The 20236-nt window shown below is 40.6% G+C and overlaps 1 protein-coding gene and 1 pseudogene across 1 annotated transcript; both read right to left on the bottom strand.

The window, feature by feature from the left end:
* Positions 1-30: 30 nt before the first annotated feature.
* Positions 31-8286, bottom strand: LOC145488574 (thrombospondin-1-like). Its single transcript, XM_081467468.1, has 7 exons — positions 7889-8286; positions 6789-6932; positions 4645-4824; positions 3819-3977; positions 3147-3320; positions 1822-2001; positions 31-1571 (listed from the first exon to the last, which is right to left on the bottom strand). The coding sequence occupies exons 2-7, from the start codon at positions 6850-6852 to the stop codon at positions 1441-1443; spliced, it is 888 nt and encodes a 295-aa protein (XP_081323594.1). The 5' UTR covers positions 6853-6932; positions 7889-8286; the 3' UTR covers positions 31-1440.
* Positions 8287-10495: 2209 nt separating this feature from the next.
* On the bottom strand, positions 10496-12531 carry LOC145483123 (uncharacterized; annotated as a pseudogene).
* Positions 12532-20236: the final 7705 nt, after the last annotated feature.

The raw sequence follows: 20236 nt of genomic DNA, 5'->3' as shown, positions 1-20236 counted from the left end.
GACAAAAGTATACATAATACAACAGAAGATATTGCTCTAGTTTCTTAATTTAACTTTATAAAGACTACTTACTATAATTCATGCCATCTGGCTTACTTAACTCTTTTTTGTCAGAGCATTCTTTTTTAAAGAACGTTAAGGCTGAGTGAACCCAAATTTTAATAACATACTAAGAGTAAACCCAAAGCTGAGAGTCACTTGAGGACGTTTATATAGACAACGTTTTAAACTCTGATAAAATGTAAACTTGAGCCCACACAGTCCATTTATCAATTGCGTTTAGCGACAATTCAAACATGAAGGACGGGCTTGCATGTCTTTTCACATGGTTCATTGTAGAACATCTTCGGTTGTACGGTTCTCTGTGTTCTTTCATTCAGAACTATGGGAAGATACACCAAAAAACTGCTAAAACCTTAAAAGATTGGAAATGGAAACTTTCAAGTTCAAATGAAAAAGAAAAACAAACAAACAAACAACAACAGAAACAAAGTTCAGTCACAGTCCTTAAACTAGACGTGTATATCATTTCATCAGTGCCATTCATGGTTTGATTCAATGTAAACGTATTTCAATGGATTCAATATCCTTACTTTCTTATGATCTTGAGACCTGAACAGTTTCCTCTCAATCACTTTTCTCCCCTTTCCATTGATTTACCTTGAGGTTGGCGGGTACGTCCGCAGCATCAGTGGGTGTGCGACAATACACAAACTTTTAAAGTTCTCATATCTTTTCTATGCCACACACTGAACGTCGAAGACAAAAAAGATTTCCGCAAAAGAAGTATCCTCTGTCAATGGTCGATATTTGAAACAAATGAAACAACGTAAAATTTACACGCACACCCCTTTCTTTATAGTCTATTTAACGAAAACAGAGAACTCTTTATGTGTCTAAACTACCTAAAATATTTCCTTCTAAACTTACAAAAGTGGGAAAGAGTCTAAAAGTTTTACAAATTAAGGTCATAAAAACCCACTAGCTAATTTAAAACACAATTTTGACTTATGTTGAAACGAGTGAACGTTCCGCTCTCCACAAACCACTTTAATGAGGTAATGTAAAGTTAATACCACATTAACTCACTGCATGCATGGGGTTTGACTTTCGTGGTGGAAGGTTTGCAGGATTGCTGGTTATTTTCTCTTTCTACCACGCAATTTTCTAAATACCTTTGACGATATGAGTCAACGGTCCATTTGGAAAGAAAGAAATTAAACCGACTTTTAGCTGGAAACGCCTCCAAAGTCAAAACAGTTTAACGCAGCATTAAAAATGAACGAATTATTGAAGAAAGAGGAAAGCTAAAAGGCCAGTAATCTGAAAAATAGCAGCTACAAATTTTGCAAACATTTAAAATTAAACTGCTAAACTGCATAAACACTAACATAGTTTGCAGAGATTTGCTTAAAGACTCCCCAAGAATCATTCTCTCTCTCATAAGTCTTCATCATCGCTCCAGGCCCTTTTTCCACTGTACTCCTCCCAGTCACCGGAATCACCCGACGAGCCAGATGCCGAGCCACTGCCTGATTCCCAGCCTTCCCCAGAGCCGGAAGCCGAAAGTTCTGTCAGAAGGGGAGATAAAAAAAACGATGCAATGGACGATTTGCATGATGGCGTCATTTGACTTCAAGCCCCAGAATCCTTTACGATTTCTTTTTCTGATGCTAATTGGCGCAATTGTCATTTAAACCCCGGTGTGGTTTAAAATTTGAATAATAAGGAAGAAACAAGTGAATTCTTTTAGTTGCTATTGTGGAAAAGCAGCAACCAAAAAGCAGTAAAACGAGGGAAAAAGTAGATAAAGGATCAAACCTGGATCGCAAATCTGTTCTCTGCAGTATCTAACATCTTGACGTTCTTTTTCATCACACGGTCTACCACCATACTTAGGCTTAGGATTGTCACACTCCCGCTCACGTGTCCGTATTCCCAATCCACATGACACGCTGCATTCCGACCAATGGTTACTCCACTCACCCCAACCTCCATGAACTGAAAGGAAAACAAAAATGTGAAGGCACAATTCATGTTTAGATTTGAAATTAAAGGTTAAAAGGTTAATCAAAGACATCTTTGAGTCACGAAGAGCAAACTGGAGGTGAATCTAGCCGGTGTACCTCCACTGCTGTCATTCAGTTGGAAAGCTATTCATTACGTCGTTAACAAATGACGTTCTGGCCAAAAGGTCACGGGAAAGAGGAAGAGTCTCTTTCTATAATCGGTTGATTTCCGACCAGTGAAAAAAACAACAAAAAAAAAGAAACAAATAGATCGTGGGATTATTTTGTTCCTATTCGCGTTCTGAAACATCGCTGATGTTGATTTAGATCGACAAATTCATAACATCAGGATATTTCTTGAAAAGATACCTCGCGTCATGAGACGCAACATTCGTGCGCTGATTGGATAGTTGAGTGTTCTGGTCTGCGGATCAAGATATTTCTAAAAGTGGAAATGTTTTCGAATGTTAACTTGAGAACGTCTGTGCTTAACCTCTCTTCTGTCCATTGAAGAGTGCTTTTGGCTCGACCTCTAAAGTGTTAGTTTTTAGTATAAAGTTGATATGGTAACATGTATTACAGTGCGACTAGTACAACTCGAACCGGGCAACTTGGAAAAGAGTTAACCAATCAGAACGTTACTTGAAAACAAAGGATGGCGATCTTTTCCTCAAATAAACCAATAACATTGAAGAATACGAACAACAGATCTTAGCAAAATTGAAAACCCATCAAAGTGCGAGGGGTTGCGAACCTCTCAGGAAACTTTGCCATTTATTGATTGATTAGTTTCGATCCTAAATTTTGTACGCTTTTCACCGGTTTCTGTTTAGTTGTCGCAAAATGAGTTTTCAAGGTAAATTTTTCGAGCTAGATTTATAATTATGACAATTCGCCTTCAAGGACTTAACCTCTAAGAGTGTATATAACGCAGAGGAGTCGATAGTGATTATGTTTTCACGTCAAACAGACTGTTACTTGCCGTAACGAGAAACTACCAGTCCATTGTTCTCAGTTTACGTTTTGATTGGTTAGGTTTCTTACACGCTGGCCCGGTACGAGTAGTCGCACTGTAAAACGCGTCCTTGATACGAGTTTCTGTAACATCAGATAAAAAAAATAAAATCGTTAACTCACTTGGACAATGCTCCGTGTCACTGCAGGATTGCGCGTCTTCCAACTTTCCTTGGCAATCTTTCCCGCCAAACTGGGGAGCAGGGTTACTGCAATTTCTAGTTCGTGTTTGAAGGCCTTTTCCACAGGTCACTGAGCAACTTGTCCAGTTTCCCCAGGGCGACCATCCTCCATCGACTGAAAAAGACAATGGCTTTGAACATTAGAAAATAGCCCAAGAAAATACGCAGGCTGATTGTTTTAAAATCGTGTTCCTATTAAACAATTAGGTTATGAGCTCCAGATTTCTATCACGCATAGAAAACGAGAGCGAATAATCTAATTGTTTTAGTATAAATCTAATAGTCGTTCAAAACTTTTTCTAAATCCTCCTCACGAACACTTCGAAAACGCCAGGAAGCGGCCGTCATTTTGTTAACAAGCGCACACTGCTACGCTAGTCACTATAAATCACGGAATAGATAGTGAGTAGCGTAGCCCATCAGAGAACGCAATTCGTGATAGAACGCTAGTAGATTTATACTAAAACTCGATAGAAACACGGTGCATGTTTTATATTTCTTAATTATTATTGGACTTCACGCAATTGTTCATTGGTACAACAAGACTGAAGCACCATAAACTTCCAATGTGGGCATGTTATACAATAACATAATAGAACACACTAGTACATACTTGGACAGGGTTCAGTCTGGCAAGGCTTCGATTTCTCATTCTTTCCTTTGCAACTTTTGATTCCTGTTGAGATGCACTCTCTTGTCCTGACTTTGAATGATGGACCGCATGTTGCATTGCAATTACTCCACTCACTCCAGGCGCCCCAGTAACTTGTTTCTATTCAATTCAAAGATTTGATTAACAGTTAAACTATCAAGTGATATGGCTTTGAAACAACTCCACGTCTCAATTCAGGGCCCGTTAATAACAAAATTCACCGTTTAGGATCAAGCCCTATATATGATCCAAAAAACGTTTCTCTTTTTTTTACGAGACTTTTTTTATTTTGAACACGAGAAAAAACATCTAAGCATACACGTGACGCTGCACGTGCGAGGTAAGAGGCTGACGAACACAATGATGAATATTCTCGCAATACAATTGAGAGTATTAACGGCTAGCTATCTACTTTGCGTCAACTTTTAATAATACAAGAGGCTCAAGTGAACACGGTCCTGTATCTGTTTCAAATTATCTAAAACGAAAATCGCATGACTGCGTCTCGTGCACATCGAAAGTTCCGGTTAAGCCAGTAGTTCGTGACATTTTGTAGCAAATCTTAGTTAAGTATATTTCCTTCCAGTCTAATAGACCTTTCCCGCATTCCACTTCAGTGCGTATGAACAATAGCACCAGAGCGAGGTTGGGGTGGACATTTTCATATATTTGCTGTATTTTTGTCCACCCTGACCTCGACTCGGAGCCATTGTTTGTTGGAATGCGGGAAAGGTCTATTGAATTTCTAGGCCCATATAAAATGAAATAAAACTGATGTGGTGAATACCTACTACAGAGGTTTTACATGGTTCACATTGTGCTCTGTCCTTTCGTCTAGCGCTCCATCCAGCTCCACCACTTGAGCAACAGTCGACCTTTTGTTGCTTTACTTTCATCTTTGACTTGCATTCTCCCGTTTTCGAGTTGAGCTTTTTATAACAAAACCCTTCCCCAACTCTTTTCGCTTCTACAACAAAAATAAATTTGTATTTGTTAATGCTTACAGATTTATGGAGCAGTAATAAACTTAAAATCACACTGTATCATGCTTTCTAGTCGATAACATATTTTGATTAATGTTTAGTTGTCAGATTGCAATGCATTTTGGCAAGCATATGTGTGTTCTGATTTGAGTACCCACCGCCAGGAAACCCAACTTAAAGATTCAATTTGAATTAAATATTGATTTTTAATATTCATTCTAATATAAAATATAAATTATAGTGCTAATAAATGTATATGCTCTAAATCACTTTGGCAAACATGTGTTTGGTGTTCGGCTTGACTACCCACCTCTGAGGAAAACCCAAATTCCACATTTAGATACAGATGTAAATTCTAATAAGTTTTATGTTTCGAATTTCATTGGGTTTTCAAATATGATTCAAAGTCCTGCAACATTTTTTTGTCCTACACAATAATTGTAGGCTTTGCAATGCTACTACACAAAACGAGTCGTGTTGTAGACTATTAATCTTAAGATTCTTGCATATGGCCCCTGGGAGGGGGCGGGGGGGGGGTTACTTCCCTATATGGCCTATATAGGTATGTGCGGTCCCGAAGGATATGATTTTTTTGCCGTTTTGGTCATAAATAGGGTATCGATTTTTACCATTTTGATCATTAATAGGGTCTGTTTTTTGCTCTCTAGTCTTGAATTGGGCATTTTTTTTTTTTTTTTTAGAATAAGCTTCTTCTTTTTTATTGATAACAACGATCAACAAAAGCCCGTCAAAAGCCTTTAACATCGGTCTGGACTAGGGAACTAAGTGTATAAGGCAGGTAAGAAACAGGGTATTGATTTGGGTCAGGTAATAAATAGGCTATTGAAAATTGCAGATTTTGGTCATAACTTGGGTAAGGGTTTTGGGAAGCGGGCCGCACACCACCACCCAATTTTTCTCAGAGTACCCCCCCGGAAATATGGCAAACTGATTTGCTCTTGGACCATACTGTCCCACGAAATTCAGACCTTTTACAATGTTAACAAGTATCTAATGTTCTTGAACCACTTTTGTAACAAAAAAAAAAACAGGCAAAATTACTAGTGCTGAGTAAAAATTCTTTGGCCAGATTTTTACGGAATGGTTGTCTGACTTAAAAAAAAATAGTGCAAGACAACACAACTTTATTATCACTGGCAAGAACCTGAAATAGTCGACCCTAATTTGTTTTAATTCAGTTGCTCTTGGCCGCTGCCAATAGTCATATTATTCTTTTAAATCGAACACCGCCTTTTACTGGAAGTTGGTCTGGAAAGAATCTGCCTTGCGACCCCTTCGCAATTTATTCAGAGGAAAATCATTAATTTACAGTGCAACTTTAAAAAATTGCTGTCTTTTTTCGTCTTACATTTTTCAGTATGATGTTTTCAGAGTCCACTTCCCTATCGCTTACTAACAACTCCAGCATCTAACAATACAGTGGCCGCTGCCAATAGTCATATTATTCTTAAATGACCCATTGCTAATCGGAGAGCGGGTTTTCAGGATTTGATGGAATTTAGATTTCTTGCCATACGATATGAGCTAATGGACCTTTCTAGTAGAATACGATAGCTGGCAGACCGCCATATCTTATATTCAGTCAGGTATTGTATGTCCTAGCTAGAGCACAGCTCTTTTTTTAGACGAGCATGCATGTTTATGAAAAAGGACACCAGATTAAGGAAATTAAATTCATTTGTCACAAAATTTGAAGAAGAATATGACAATTTTTATTGGGCTGAGTTTTAAAGGCTATACTCCATTCTATGTATGAATTATGAACGGTGTAGTAACTGGAGAGAGTTATGAGCGCTTAAAGAGCCTGTGTGGGTAGAGACACCGGATGAATCATGCCGTCAAATGAAACTGCCGGAGGAAACTTCATAATGCATTCATCACCTTCAGCCCAGAAATAACGTGATGTGGCACGAGTTACAAGACTTACCTGAAGCTTTCAGTACGAAGGATAAAGTCAGGACTACGGTTACAAGAACAATCGACTTCAGCATTTTTTAAATAACTTGGCTTGATGTCTTGGTATTCCTAGGAGGCCTACAAAGCGAGCTTCAATGAGGGGGGTGAACCCAATCTGCAATAAAAACAATCAGAAGTTAATATCAGCATTTTTTTGGAGATGATCCATAGCTAATGAAATTGTAGCCTTATAAATGATATAATGAACCTTTTATCGGTCCAACTGAATTGACATTTATTGATACAGATGCTTTGGCTTGTTTTCTTTATTCTCGACTATTTTAATATCGCCCACTTTATTGTTCTTTACCAGACCGTACGGTATCCGTACCAATCTAATGTATGTGCTTAGTAATTTAACAGTTGGAGCGTGGTCAAAAATGCTGGAAATTCTTGTTTGTTCTCATCACTACTATTTTGCTAGACTTTGGTTAAAAGTGTTGCATAAGGTCAAAAAATAAATTGTAACTGGATATATGGAAATAGAGTGGCACGAGTCGACTTTGCGGAAAAGCGCGGCTTTCATTAAAAGTCCGTTTTGACTACACAAAGACCTATAAATGTCTGTTTACTAAAACAACAATGCTAGCCAGACGAACTACAGCAGCAGGCGAGTTCTAGTCACGAAATGTGGCCCTGGGAATGTTGTATCATCAGTAGAGACTTTGCATGTCCATTCTGAAGAGACGCTTCGCGATCAATTAAGCTCAACGTTGAACACTTAATAAACTGATAAATTAAGACGTAAGGAGGATGATAAATCGCGAATGTTTGTCGCGCGCGCCAGTGATGACAAAATCAAAACAAATGTTGCTGATATTACATAAAGCCGTCGTTAATCAGCGCACTCGTCATCGATGGTTGATTATCGTGCGACGATGGGCGAAAACGTTTTAGAGTATTGGAACAGCATGGATAAATCAATAGCACTTTATATATCGACCGCACGATAAGTAAATATCTTACGGAAATAACTTAACAGGCAGTGGCTGGTTAGGTTGCCGCGGTATCCCATCTGGAAGTTATTTGAAGAGAAGTCAGATTACAATAAGAAACAGAAAGAGTACTTACTTAAGTGTTTTTTTTTTCTGTTAAAGGCTCCCAGTTATAACCGTTATTCTTTGCTGACAGAGTACAGTATTCTGCCCGCAACTCGTCCCAAGATTTCACAAAAGTAAATTCGTGACGTCAGAACTTCTTGTCACGCCCAGCACTGTGAAATGTGTCGAAGGGTGCTGAGGGTCAAAATCTTTATCCAATCAAACATAACAGAGGTCAACAACGTGGGAAGGAACTTCATACCAGAGTTTCCTCTTTGAATGATTGAAATCGTGCTCTGGACCTGAACGCTTCAGACGGTCCGGGGAAAACCCGTTTCAACATGCTGAAAGAGAATTCCTTCAGTTCTTGTGAATTCTTCATGTTTTTATATCGTCTCTTGACAATAGTCGGATTGCGTCACTATTATATTTTGCCATGATAGACTTTAAGAATTGAAAAATAAAATAGACGAATAAATTAGCTTTTAATGGGTAAAGCAGACAGAAGAATAAACAAATACCTTTCGCTCATCTAGGCTATTAAATGTTATCCCTTGTTACTGGGTAAATCCGTGTTAAAATTAGCCCCCCTGGCTAATTAATAACCACAAGAATGGCACCAACACCGTATGATATGCGGAGGTCCACTAAGTCAACAACGATATGCAAAGTCGCGACAGAAATGGAGTTACGTGGGCGAATATTGAACGATCACCTACAGTTTTCAGGCAGTTCGCCATGAAAAAATGAAACAGACTGAGTTACTTCAGAAGCTACAGAATCCTTCTAACAAATGGTTTGATCTTTGTTTATTCTCGGGGAGGAATGTAGTCGAAAGCCGGGGGAAATCGTATAATAAGGCTGATTTCCTGCAAAAAAACTTTATACTCGAGCGGAGAAGGAAAGATAGAAATGCAAGTTTTTGAATTATGATAAAAAAAAAAAAAAAAAACGACCATAATTATATATTGTTTGTTGTCTACGAAAACCTAAACAAGGATCTAAAGGAGACTGGAAAGCTAGAAATCATAGCTCTAATTACCAGGAACACCGGAAATTATGAAAAGAAAACAGCAAGAAAAAGAGAGGTTTTCTTTCCAAAAGCGACCCAAAGCGTGTTCAGTTTTTGAGAATCAGTGTTTTTTTTCACGGGAATGAGAGCCGCTATGTTGTGACGCCACTGCGCAAATGCAGTTTCCCAGGTAATTTATTTGTTCCGCAGTTTCGTAGAAGCTTAGCCAAATTTTTCGTGTTAATAACTGTAATAAACTTGTAATATAACCGAATTTGAGACTTCTTCATATTGGCTAAGGGCAGGAAGTGCAGGATCCGATAAAGCACCGTTGAAAGACCAAAATACATTGAAATAAATACAGTGATGCATTTTGCACCGGGATTTTTTTGCACATGCAACGTTCGAGACAGCGCGCTGTAGTGTTTCAGATCGCTACGAAATTGCTGTTTATATTGTGCTATTTGGGGACAGATCAACCCATTCAATGTATAGCACAGCACCCTCCCTATCAAAAGAGGATTTTTGCCATAAACCGCCCACAAGTGCGTTGGATGAGCACACCAACGAGAGCTGTCCAGGAGCTGTACAACATTTCGGATCTGCGCAGGACTAATATATTACAAAAACGCATATGTAAGGAAATAATGATCCAGCTGTCAGATTTTATTTCGAACAATTCCTTAGCTCGTTGAAACCTCCAACATTGCGTTCAGCCGGTTTGGCTTGCTTGCCTTGCCTTCAACATGAAGCCGACTTTCGTCGAGACTTCACTCCTGTGGAGTTTTTTTACTGTCATTATAAGGTTAAAACGGAAGTATAATTCCAAAATCCTTAAATTTTGTTCACGATTTATCATCTGCTCTTATAAAAACGATTTTTTAAGAGTTAGTTTCTATACCTTCCAGGTTTTTTTAATGCCTGTAGTACTGGCTCAGTTGCGAGAGACAGGATTTCCTAGAGTTTTTGAAAAAGGTGGATAAGACTGTTATAGACTTTCTCAAGGTCCGCCTACGGTTTTGACACTAGTCTTACGAAGGAACTCGAGGAAACGGGGCGAAGACTCAGCATTGTATTGCGTAAAAGGGTTTTGGCACTTGTCACTTTTCGCAGAAATTTTGCATACCATTGACTCACGTTTTTGTTTGTGTTAAATGGGTTGTACGAAGAAAAATTCATGCAAGTGCGACGAGACTCAATTACAACCAGATGAACTCACTTGATTAATCCACAAAAGTCAAAAATAAATCAAATCCATCATAAGCTGTTGATCGATATACAAAGCTAATGTAGAACAAATAAAAGTACTTGTTAGTAGCTTCCAACCCATGGGAGATAGGGGAGGGCTACTCCCAGAAAAATCGGGTAGGGGTGTACGGCCCGCTTCCCAAAATCCTTACCCTATTTAAGACCAAAATCCGCGATTTTCCCTACCCTATTTAAGATCTGACCAAAAATTTGAAATCCTATTTAAGACCTGACTCCAATACCCTGTTCATGTTTCAGGCCTGTCTTAAGATTAGTTGCCTAATTCAGACCGATATTAAAGGCCTTGCAAAACAGCGGCTTTTGTTGATCTAATTTAGCAGTTATTTATCTTTGTAGATATTTTTACCTTATCCCTCTAAATATTGTATTGTAATTATTATACTTGTTATAAAGTGCTATCGATCATTTTTATTGTAAATAGCGCTATATAAGAAATAAATTATTGTTATTATTATGGTCTTATCGATAATGATGAAAAAGTAGCTTCTTCTAAAAAAACATACCAAATTTAGTACTAGAGTGCAAAACTATACCCTATTTAAGACAAAAATGGCCAAAATCTATACCCTATTTATGACAAAAATGGTTAAAAAACCATACCCTTTGGGCCGCACATACCTACAAAGCACTTATAAGGGAGTACCCGAGGGGGTTTCAATTATGGTACTCAAATTTATTTTTTGGGGGGGACTGGATGAGGAGTGCTGGGATCTCAAATAAACGTTTGGGCGATATTCGGCAGCTATAAATTAAAAACTGAACCCAATTCTCACCTACAACTGAAAAGCGTCAATCTACTCTTGTTGTTCCTTTTACTAGCTTTGCCGTTCACGGAAAGGAAGGATTTTGCACCTATATAGCAAAGATATCAGTGACGTCACCTACTGATACTTAAAATTATATTATTATAAAAACGGAAGAGTGTATGTTGAAACAGTGAAAATGAGAAGTGTCAAACTAGCTTCGTAGGCTGTAAATTTTAAATGAGCTGATTTTGTTGAGATCAGGTGACTTCGAATAAATTTTGAAAAGCAAACAGACAAGAATAAGGAAGTTGTCGGTTAACTGTCAACACTCGCTTTACCATTAGATCCAGCAGGCACGTTTCAAGCCGTGAGCGATCGAGGAACTTCAAAGGTACGAGGCATCGTAATGCTTGTCTGGAGCTCTGAAACTACTGTTTAAGAAAACCCCAGGCATTTCATAACAACCTGAGAGATTAATCCTCTCATTATTATTTACATCTCATATATTTTTAAGTACGTATTTACGTTACATTCCTTTGTATGCAAATTTGGAATACGCTTCTTATATTTGAGTGCTAGGCCGTATAATTCATGTTATAAGGCAAACTGCGATCCCGGTTCTTGCGAACGTTTCTGTTTCACTGGCAGTTTCCATGTGTTGATCAGTAGAATTAGAATGATCGTAAATCCCCATATATTGTCTGATAAAAAGATGCGAGGGATTGAGCAAAATAATGAATATTAACCTCTTTCTAACCGAGCGCGAGGGCCGTACTGGGGAATATTGACCCTTGGTCGTGACAGTACGGACCGAACGCAGCGAGGTCTGTACAAAAACGACCGAAGGCCAATATTCCCCAGTACGGCTCGAGCTAGCTAGGTTATTGTATGGCCCTTGCGCCATGTTTGTTTGTTTTCTTTTAGAACGCACTTCCGGTCACCTGGATTCAAAGGGCTTCCGCCGTTACGTGTTTTTGAATACGCGAGCAACTCAGAAAGAACAAGCTACCACGTGTTTGAAAACAAATTTATTGAACGTAAATCATGTTAAATATAACCAAGACTTCAAGACGAGTTTATAAACAAACAGAAAAGTGCAAACGCCGAATTCTCCCGCTTCAAAAAGAGCATCTTCTTCGTTTTCGTCAGTAGCCTTAGCGGCTTGCGGCTTGTTCAGTTCCTTTGCCGTGCTCGTGAACCAGTGACTTGCGCTTCGCGGCTAATACTCTTCTCGATTTTTTCAAACCCATTGTCCTTGATTATGTTGAATGGATATTCTTTCTCGTTTAAGTATCGCTGTATCGTGCGCCGCAAACTGAAAATTTTTGCTAGCTCGTACTCTTCTCCATTTTCCGTGTGTGTGTTCAGAAAAAATTTGGACAAAAGGTGGTCAAGCTCCGACACAGGTAGGCTTTCAATTCTTTCATTTGTCATACCGTTATCTCCTACGTAGCGGAGAGGAGTATATCAGTAGCCGTCTTCTTATTTGTGTTTGCGCTTTTCTGTTTGTTCATATAAAAATCGTCTATGTCCTCCTGACTTTCGCTGATGCCTGTTTTAGTGTCTACATCAGACGCTTCCAGATCTTCAGGATAATAAAATTCGCTTGATAAATATTCGTCTTCCTCGTCCATGTTGTAAACTCTGTAAAATATCAGTCTTTCAGGTGGTTTCTTTCTGAAGAATGAAAGTATTTATACGTTTCCTTTTCGTAGGTTTAGTTGCAAATTTTGAATTTCTCGGCTTTCCAAAACAAAAAATACACAGCTTATGACCGTTTCATGGAAACGGTCCGTTTGGCGAAATCCAGACCAAGAACGAACCAATCAGAAGGCTCGGATTTACCTCAAGACTACCTTGCCATATAATAATGGCTTATAATACAATGCGGACTTAAAATACTCACGGAAAGATGACCCTCATTCAATGATGACACAATCATGTATGCCATTTTTTGCGATAGTTGCATATTGAAAATGGGCGCTGCCCTTGTTTGCAAACGCGAACGTACAGATCAGCTATCAGACGGATGTTATGGCGTGACACAGAATTAGATGTCGAAGTAATAAAGTAAAAAAAATAATAATATACCCAACTTTCACGGGTACTACTTTATTAAGACCTTTAAGGAGGTTGATTTATCTATCCATCCATTCATCCATCCATCCACTCAAGACAGCGTTTGGCCCTTCCTCCTGGTTTGGCCACTTTCCTCGAAGTTAGTCAAAAATACTCCGCATTTTCAGGTCTCTTCTCGATGTTTGTTGTCAAACACGGTCTTTCGCGTTTGATAATTATCGGTATTACATCAAGAATCCTTGGCACTCTTGGAACAAACCAAAAGGTTGGCTCCGGAAAGAGAAAGTTGGAGAACTGTCCTTGGCGGCCTACGGCTCCGGGAAGCGAGATCAAGCAAAAGGAAAAGGACACAGTAGTCCAATCTGTCATTTGATTGTCTGTCTTGTAACGACGACCTTTTTCCTCGTCAAATTTAGACCAAACATTTGACACATTCCCTTCCCTCCCACAAATTCTAAAAAAACCCTGTTCTACACAGTCAAACCTGTATTAAGCGGCCCCATAGCTCTTATTAAACTCTTAGCTCTTATTAAAAGAGTAGGAGGTTAGGCTCGATTAATTACCAGCCGCTGTTTAGAGAAATGAGAGAGCGGCGGAAATCGAGCCTAGCAGGAGGTCTGTATGGGAGAATCTTGACCGAGGTCGTGAGTACCCTGAGACCGAACGCAGTGATCGCATGAGGTCTGTACACACGACTAAGGTGTGCACTCTCCAACGCTTCAGGCGACTCGGAAAATATTCCTTGAACATGCCTCAAGCGATAAAAGTGTTGATCAACAATAGGTTATTGTAATTTATTCTTTGTACTTTTCTCTGGGCCTTCGTATGCTCATTGTAGCACAGTTCAATATATGATTTCGACTTTGATCCCAGAATTGCGACAAAACAAAACATAAAGTAAAACAGAAATGTGATATGAACCTGAAGCAGACAGCCTTATTGGGCTCTAAAATGCCACTGCTTTTGTAAGTTTGTTTTCTGACTAAAGGTTGGGAAGCTTCAGCTGAAGAGCAGGACCGATGACAAAACCAGTAAGTCTAAACCTTTGATCATCGGCCTGTGAAATCGGGTCTTGGTTACTAAGCTAATACAATGGTCTTCAACAACTTGGGTTGGCTTTTAGCCATAAGTAATAAGTAGACTTGTGCCAAAAGCGGAATAAAGAAAAAGACAAAACAAAACAAAACAAAACAAACAAAAGCGGAATAAAAAAAAGGTCAACATGCAATTGGCAAACCACAGTCTTAGTTCTTCCCACCCAAGTGCTACAGTAGATAAAAGAAACAGGCACTATTCATTGTACTGACATATTTCGTGACCTTGCCGTCCTTACCTGAGTACCGAAACAACTCTCAATATACCCTTGATAAAGAATTGAATACTGTATTTTGTCTACCTCCTTTCAGGGTTGCATGAATAGGCGAAATATGGCAGGACTATGGTCACATGCAATTCCCAGAAGGCTTGTTAGAATCACTGAGTGGGCGATTGTAAATTTTGGTACCCTAAAAAGGGTATTTCTGATATCCTGAAAGGTACCAGAATCTCGTTTTCGAGGGGTGACTCTAATGCACCTTCATTCCTGACATGTACCATTTCTCAAAATACAAATGAACTAACACTGACGTAGACAGTTCTTTCGATTGGTCTTTACTTTACTGTACATTGTATTCATCTCACTGATATCAGTTGTTCTAAACCCCGTTAGGGGAGTTTCCGCCAGGTATATAGAAGACGAAAGAGAGTATTTACTCTCAGATGAACAGGGTCTGTTACGAGTCAGTTACAGCTTTGTTGTTGGCTGTATTCCAGACACAAATATTACTTTGTGAAGGCACAAGGGAACCGCTTTTGAATATAATTCTGTCCTTAACTGGTGTACCCTAAATGAATCCGGCATTTTCGTCATCCAAAAATGCCGTTGATAGGGAAAGAGGGATGCGCGACACAGTGGACGAAAACTTAGTTTGCTAGAAGAGATTATTTTCAACCTTCTTTATATATGTACGTGACGACCGTTACAAACTTGCTTAGGCTTATAAATAGCAAATAATACCTTTTTCGACTTCCCCTTGGATGATCGCCATGCATACAAAACCCAAACAATCAGGAAGTGTCTGCCAACATCCCAGCTTATGGTTCCAAGCGTCACCTTTCAGTGGTGTCATTTATCACACCGTCTGGCCAAAGCTTGCACCAGGGGAAGCACTTTCGGTTTCCCAAGCCTGCTTCAAGCATGGCGGAGCTATTTGGTGCAATGTTGAGAATGATGATATTCCTACTTGCATTACGATCTGTATCAGCCAAACGGTAACACGATCTGGTGCTCTGTAGAAAAACATCATGCTTTTAAGGTGGCTCAAAACAGTAATATTTCCGTGTGGAGCCTGGGCTCTAACGCGCACTTCAGCGCGAGGAATCACGCGATCACCCGAGAGGTCGCGAGATAGCGCTCGAGATGCAAAAACTCACAACAAACATGGCGGCGCGAGGCCTTTTCCGCCAAGTTTAGTGAGCTTTTTACGATATTGCTTATTTTTACCTTCGAAAACATCCATCCTCCAGTAAAGCGCCATGGACAACTAGTGGAAAATGGCGCTATATAAATGTATATTTATTTATTTTATTTATTTATCCTTCAGGCAATTTTAAATGGGAAGCATTCTTTTAAACAGCTGTGTTGGAACGTAAACGAAAATTGTGATGTCGATATTGCGATCGATCGCGCCAGCTATCAATCTAAAAAACAGCAGGAAAAAAAAACTACTCTTCAAGTTTTCGCCGTTCTTTTTACTAGGCCAGCTTCACCTTCGGTTATTTATGGTACTCTTCTTCTACCGCTTATGCTGCTAAGGACAACTGCAAAAAAGAAACACTGTTCGCGGGTATTCACGTTTCTTCGCGTGGAATTGCGGGCTTTACTGAGGAGCGGACCGCCTTCACGCGTGCGCAAAGGGCGATCTTGCGAAGTCAAGATTTTAATTTGCGCGTACAACGTGCGCTAAAAATTCCTTATCCACGAAGCTAATATCTCAAAAACTAATCTGGGGACCCTAGTTTTTTTAATGTAAAAAATTATTCAACTGCAAAAGCGGAATGCATGCATGTACGAAATTGTAAAAAAACTGTGAAGTGGAATTTTTACGATTTTGAAATTTCTATTTTTGTTAATTTAAGCAAAATCTACTCCACATAATTTTTCTAATTTTCCCTGTTTCTTCTTCTGTGTCTAATAAAAAGATTTTTATTAAAGAAATACGGGGTCACCGGCTCAGTGATGCAATTGATGGTAAAAAGTGGGTCAAATTTGTTGCTATGCAACAGAACAGTGCAGCCTTAATTTATGACTTAAACACAATGAAAGGTACAGTGGAGAGTTGCCCTAAAAAATAGCACAGCCATTCAAAACAGTACAGTTCCAAGCCTGAAAAATCGCACCTAGTTCTAAAAGTCTCAAAAAAACAGAAAACTGGTTTGAGCCACCTTAATTTCATGTTTATGAAAAGAGATTTACGTTAATGCCATGTTATGGCTTACAGGGAAAGTTTAGAATCCCTGTTTGTCGTGTAGGGGGGGGGGGGGGGGAGGAAATCGGGGGATCCGGGAAATCCGAGCGGAGAATATTTGCAGTTCCTCCTCTCTCGTGACTACCCATGCCTGAATTCTATTTTGATACTCGCTGCTGCCTTGATCTTTCTTTGAGCCAATAATGTTGGTCAGCGGTATGATTTTTTAATAAAAAAAACTTATACATTGTGAAAAATAGGTATTCTGTTTTGGAAAGACCACATGTCGGTTTAAGCTTTATGGAAATCCACGATCAATGCCCAATTGGAGCAGCGTGCGAATCAAGGAATGACGCTAAATCGCCGATGAAGTTGCTGTCGCCAAAAGCGTGTGTGAAGTTTCTCGTGAACAGATCAATGACAAAAGTATCAAAGCGACCGAAGACCAAGACATTTATTTTTTTGGTGGCTTTAAAAAAAGCCGTTTTTTTTAATATTTATATTTTTGGAAAATATCGTACGAGGAAGAACTATTTTTTCTTTTATAAGTCTTTGATTTTACTAGATGAGGTAGGCTGTTGATCGAGGTCATAAAGTATGCGGGATTTCAAAATAGCAAAGTCTGGAATTACAACCTTGACCTTGCCATGGTGGTGAAGCTTGTGTGTCTCAAGGGTCCAACGAGCTGTACCGGCTGGTACTTCTGTCCCTAGCAGGTATAACCATGCCGGATTGATCGAAGAGTAGAGGCATGACTAAGAACAACCCCTGGTACTCACGGTTGGGGGTTGGGTAGTGGGTTAATAACCCGCTCCCGAAAAAAAAATTATTCGACAGAAACCGAAACTAGTATTGCCACTGCGCCCTATTGTGGGGAAGCAGAGCAACAGGATGTCAACGCCCAATTGGAGCAGCGTGCGAATCAAGGAATGACGCTAAATCGCCGATGAAGTTGCTGTCGCCAAAAGCGTGTGTGAAGATCGGGCAATAGAATTTAAGGACAATGTTTGAGACAGGTAAGTGTGCCCAGGTGCATGACCAAGGAGATGCGGATCGAGGTACTGTATTAGCATTCTGGAGCTAAGTGAAATGAGATGGAGCTCCTGTGGGAAGTTGATGACGGCCACTGGAGAAGCTGGTGATAGGTGGAACGCTGTTCCCTCACAAGGAGTGTCATAAGCGGACATAGATGTCTCCTGATGGTGGTAAGGAGAACCAGGTCGGCCATATGGCATGCAGCAAGAGATTGTGGAGCTCGCTGCAGGATGCGTGAGGCAGATGCTGGGTCAGACCACAAGCTGCTGCTGGCAAAAGTCAGGCTAAAGATTGCCAAAGTAAAAAAGGGGAAACTGACAGAGTGCGTTTTGAGGTCAGTAAGCTGAGAGATCCGGAGATAAGGGACACGTTCAAGCTGACGCTGCTCTAGAGATTTGAGGCTCTGGAGCAGCTGAGGAGGAGGAACTGCCTCTGGAGGATGAGTGGAGGCAGATCGAGCAAGGCTACGTGGAGACCTGCGAGAATGTGATAGGTCGGGCGAAGACAAATAGATAGGAGTGGATCCGGAAGAAGACCTGGGAGTTAATTGAGCAAGGGAAGGAGGCAAAAAATGCTTTGAACATGGCCAGGACGAGAAAGCAAAGGAGGGATGTGATTAAAAGGTACCAGGAGCTGAATAGGGAGGTAAAAAAGGCTGTAGGAGAGAAAAGAGGGTGTATGTGGACTCAGAGGCTGAGAGAGCTGAGGAAGCTGGAAAGAGGGGTGATATGAAGACTTTGTACGAAATCAAAAGAAGACTGAGTGGGAGATTTCAGAGTACGTGTAAGCCGGTGAGAAATGAGGCAGGTGTGTTGCTCAGGACTGTGGAAGAAGAGATGCACCGGTAGAGGAAGCAGTTTAAAGGAGTGTTTAACCATGAAGAGCCGCTCAACCCACCAGAGGTAGAGCCAAGTGACGAACTAAACATCAGGACAAATCGCATTACACGTGCTGAGATCAAGAACGCTATAAAGAAGTCAAAGAACGGAAAGGCACCAGGATGTGGCAATATACCATCAAAGGCTGGGGGTTAAGTGTCAGAGGAAGTTCTTTTGGACCTCTGCAACCAGATATGGAGTAAGGAGCAGGTACCAGAGGGATGGAAGAAAGGTTTACTAGTCAACCAGCCAAAGAAAGGCAATCTGAGCCACTGTAAAAACTGGCGTGGCATCATGCTTTTGAGCATGGCAAGTAAGGTGTTCTGTAGAGTGATCTTGGAGCGTATCAAGACGGCACTTGATAGAAAGCTGCGAGAGGAACAAGCGGGGTTTCGAGCTGGTCGAAGCTGTACAGACCGAATAGCGACACTGAGGATTATCGTGGAACAAAGCATTGATGGGTAGTCAACTTTATAGATTTCGAGAAGGCTTTTGATAGCATCAGCAGAGAGGTATTGTGGAGGGTGCTGCATGCCCGCCAAGGTAGTTACCATCATCAGAGCGCTTTATGGGGGTTTCTCTGCGGAGGTGGTACATAATGGACAGAAGACCGAACCACTGAACATGAGGACTGGTGTCAGACAAGGCTGCCTGCTGTCTCCTTTGCTGTTTCTGGTTACCCTTCATTGGGTGATCAGGACAGCCTTTGCCGAGAAGCGTGGTATCCAGTGGTTCTTCACGACATCTTTAGAAAACTTTGATTTCGCAGATGATCTGGCCTAACTGTCGCAGGACGTGAGAGATAAGATACAGGCCTTGGAGGAACAAGGTGCAAAGGTGGGCCTGAAGATCATTGCTAAAAAGACAAAGCTGATGCGTTTCTCTACCAAACGCGGCGATGGTGTATAGATCGAAGGGGAGCAGGTCGAGGAGGTGGACGAATTCACGTACCTCAGGAGCATTGTAAGTAGGAAGGGAGGTACTGACGAAAACATCCAGGCACGCATTGGGAAGGCAAGGCAGTCATTTGCGATATTGAGACCAATATGGCGATCTACGGCATTGACAACTAAGTTGAGAGTCTTTGGGCCAAATGTGAAGGCTGTGCCAGTGGTTTTGAAACTTAGCTGCTGACGGCCAAGGGATTGAGGCAGAAGTTGCAAGTGTTCATCAATAAGAGCCTGAGGAGCATCCTGTGGATTTAGTGAGGAGCTTTGAAGACAAGCAGGGCAGCGACCAGTAGAGCAGGAGATAAGACAAGAACTTGGAGTTGGCTTGGCCACACGCTGAGGAGACGGATACATAGCCAAGAGGGCGATAGAGTGGAACCCACAACCCACTGCGTCCTGATTTTTTTTCGGGCAGTGTTTGATTTTTCGGGTCACCACAGCCCCCTTCTACCTCCCCCTGCTGAAGTCTGAAGATGCCCGTATACGCCCATGTTCAAGGTCATTGCAACCCCCCCCCCCCCACCCCTACCGCGATCAGCTAAAAGTCAACGATTGGAGAATCAAACGGACTCGGTAAATTAATTCGAAAAAAACCGCATAATTAATTTTTGATCACAGATTCGAACTGGAGTAGAAGGGGATTCCCACCTCTTTGTCTTGGAGTGTAGATTGGTTTGTCTGTCTGCATGAACACTATTCCTTCTCTGTAGCTCAGAAGAATTTTCGCTTCTTTGTGGAAATGACCGTCATCTGACTTGGCCACGAGATAAACGTACTGCTTGCCAACAGAGCTCGTATCTGGTAAGTCCTTGGGCTCCACCTGAAGATAATGTAGCAAACACAGGTTCCCGTTGTATTATATGGACAGTAATCAACACAATACGAGGATATATCTAGCCTGTTT

The sequence above is a fragment of the Orbicella franksi genome, chromosome 1 (assembly GCF_964199315.1).
Source record: "Orbicella franksi chromosome 1, jaOrbFran1.1, whole genome shotgun sequence".
In the NCBI taxonomy this organism is placed as follows: Eukaryota; Metazoa; Cnidaria; class Anthozoa; order Scleractinia; family Merulinidae; genus Orbicella; species Orbicella franksi.
Note: the sequence above shows the minus strand (reverse complement) of the source record. Positions and strands in the feature narration are given on the sequence as shown.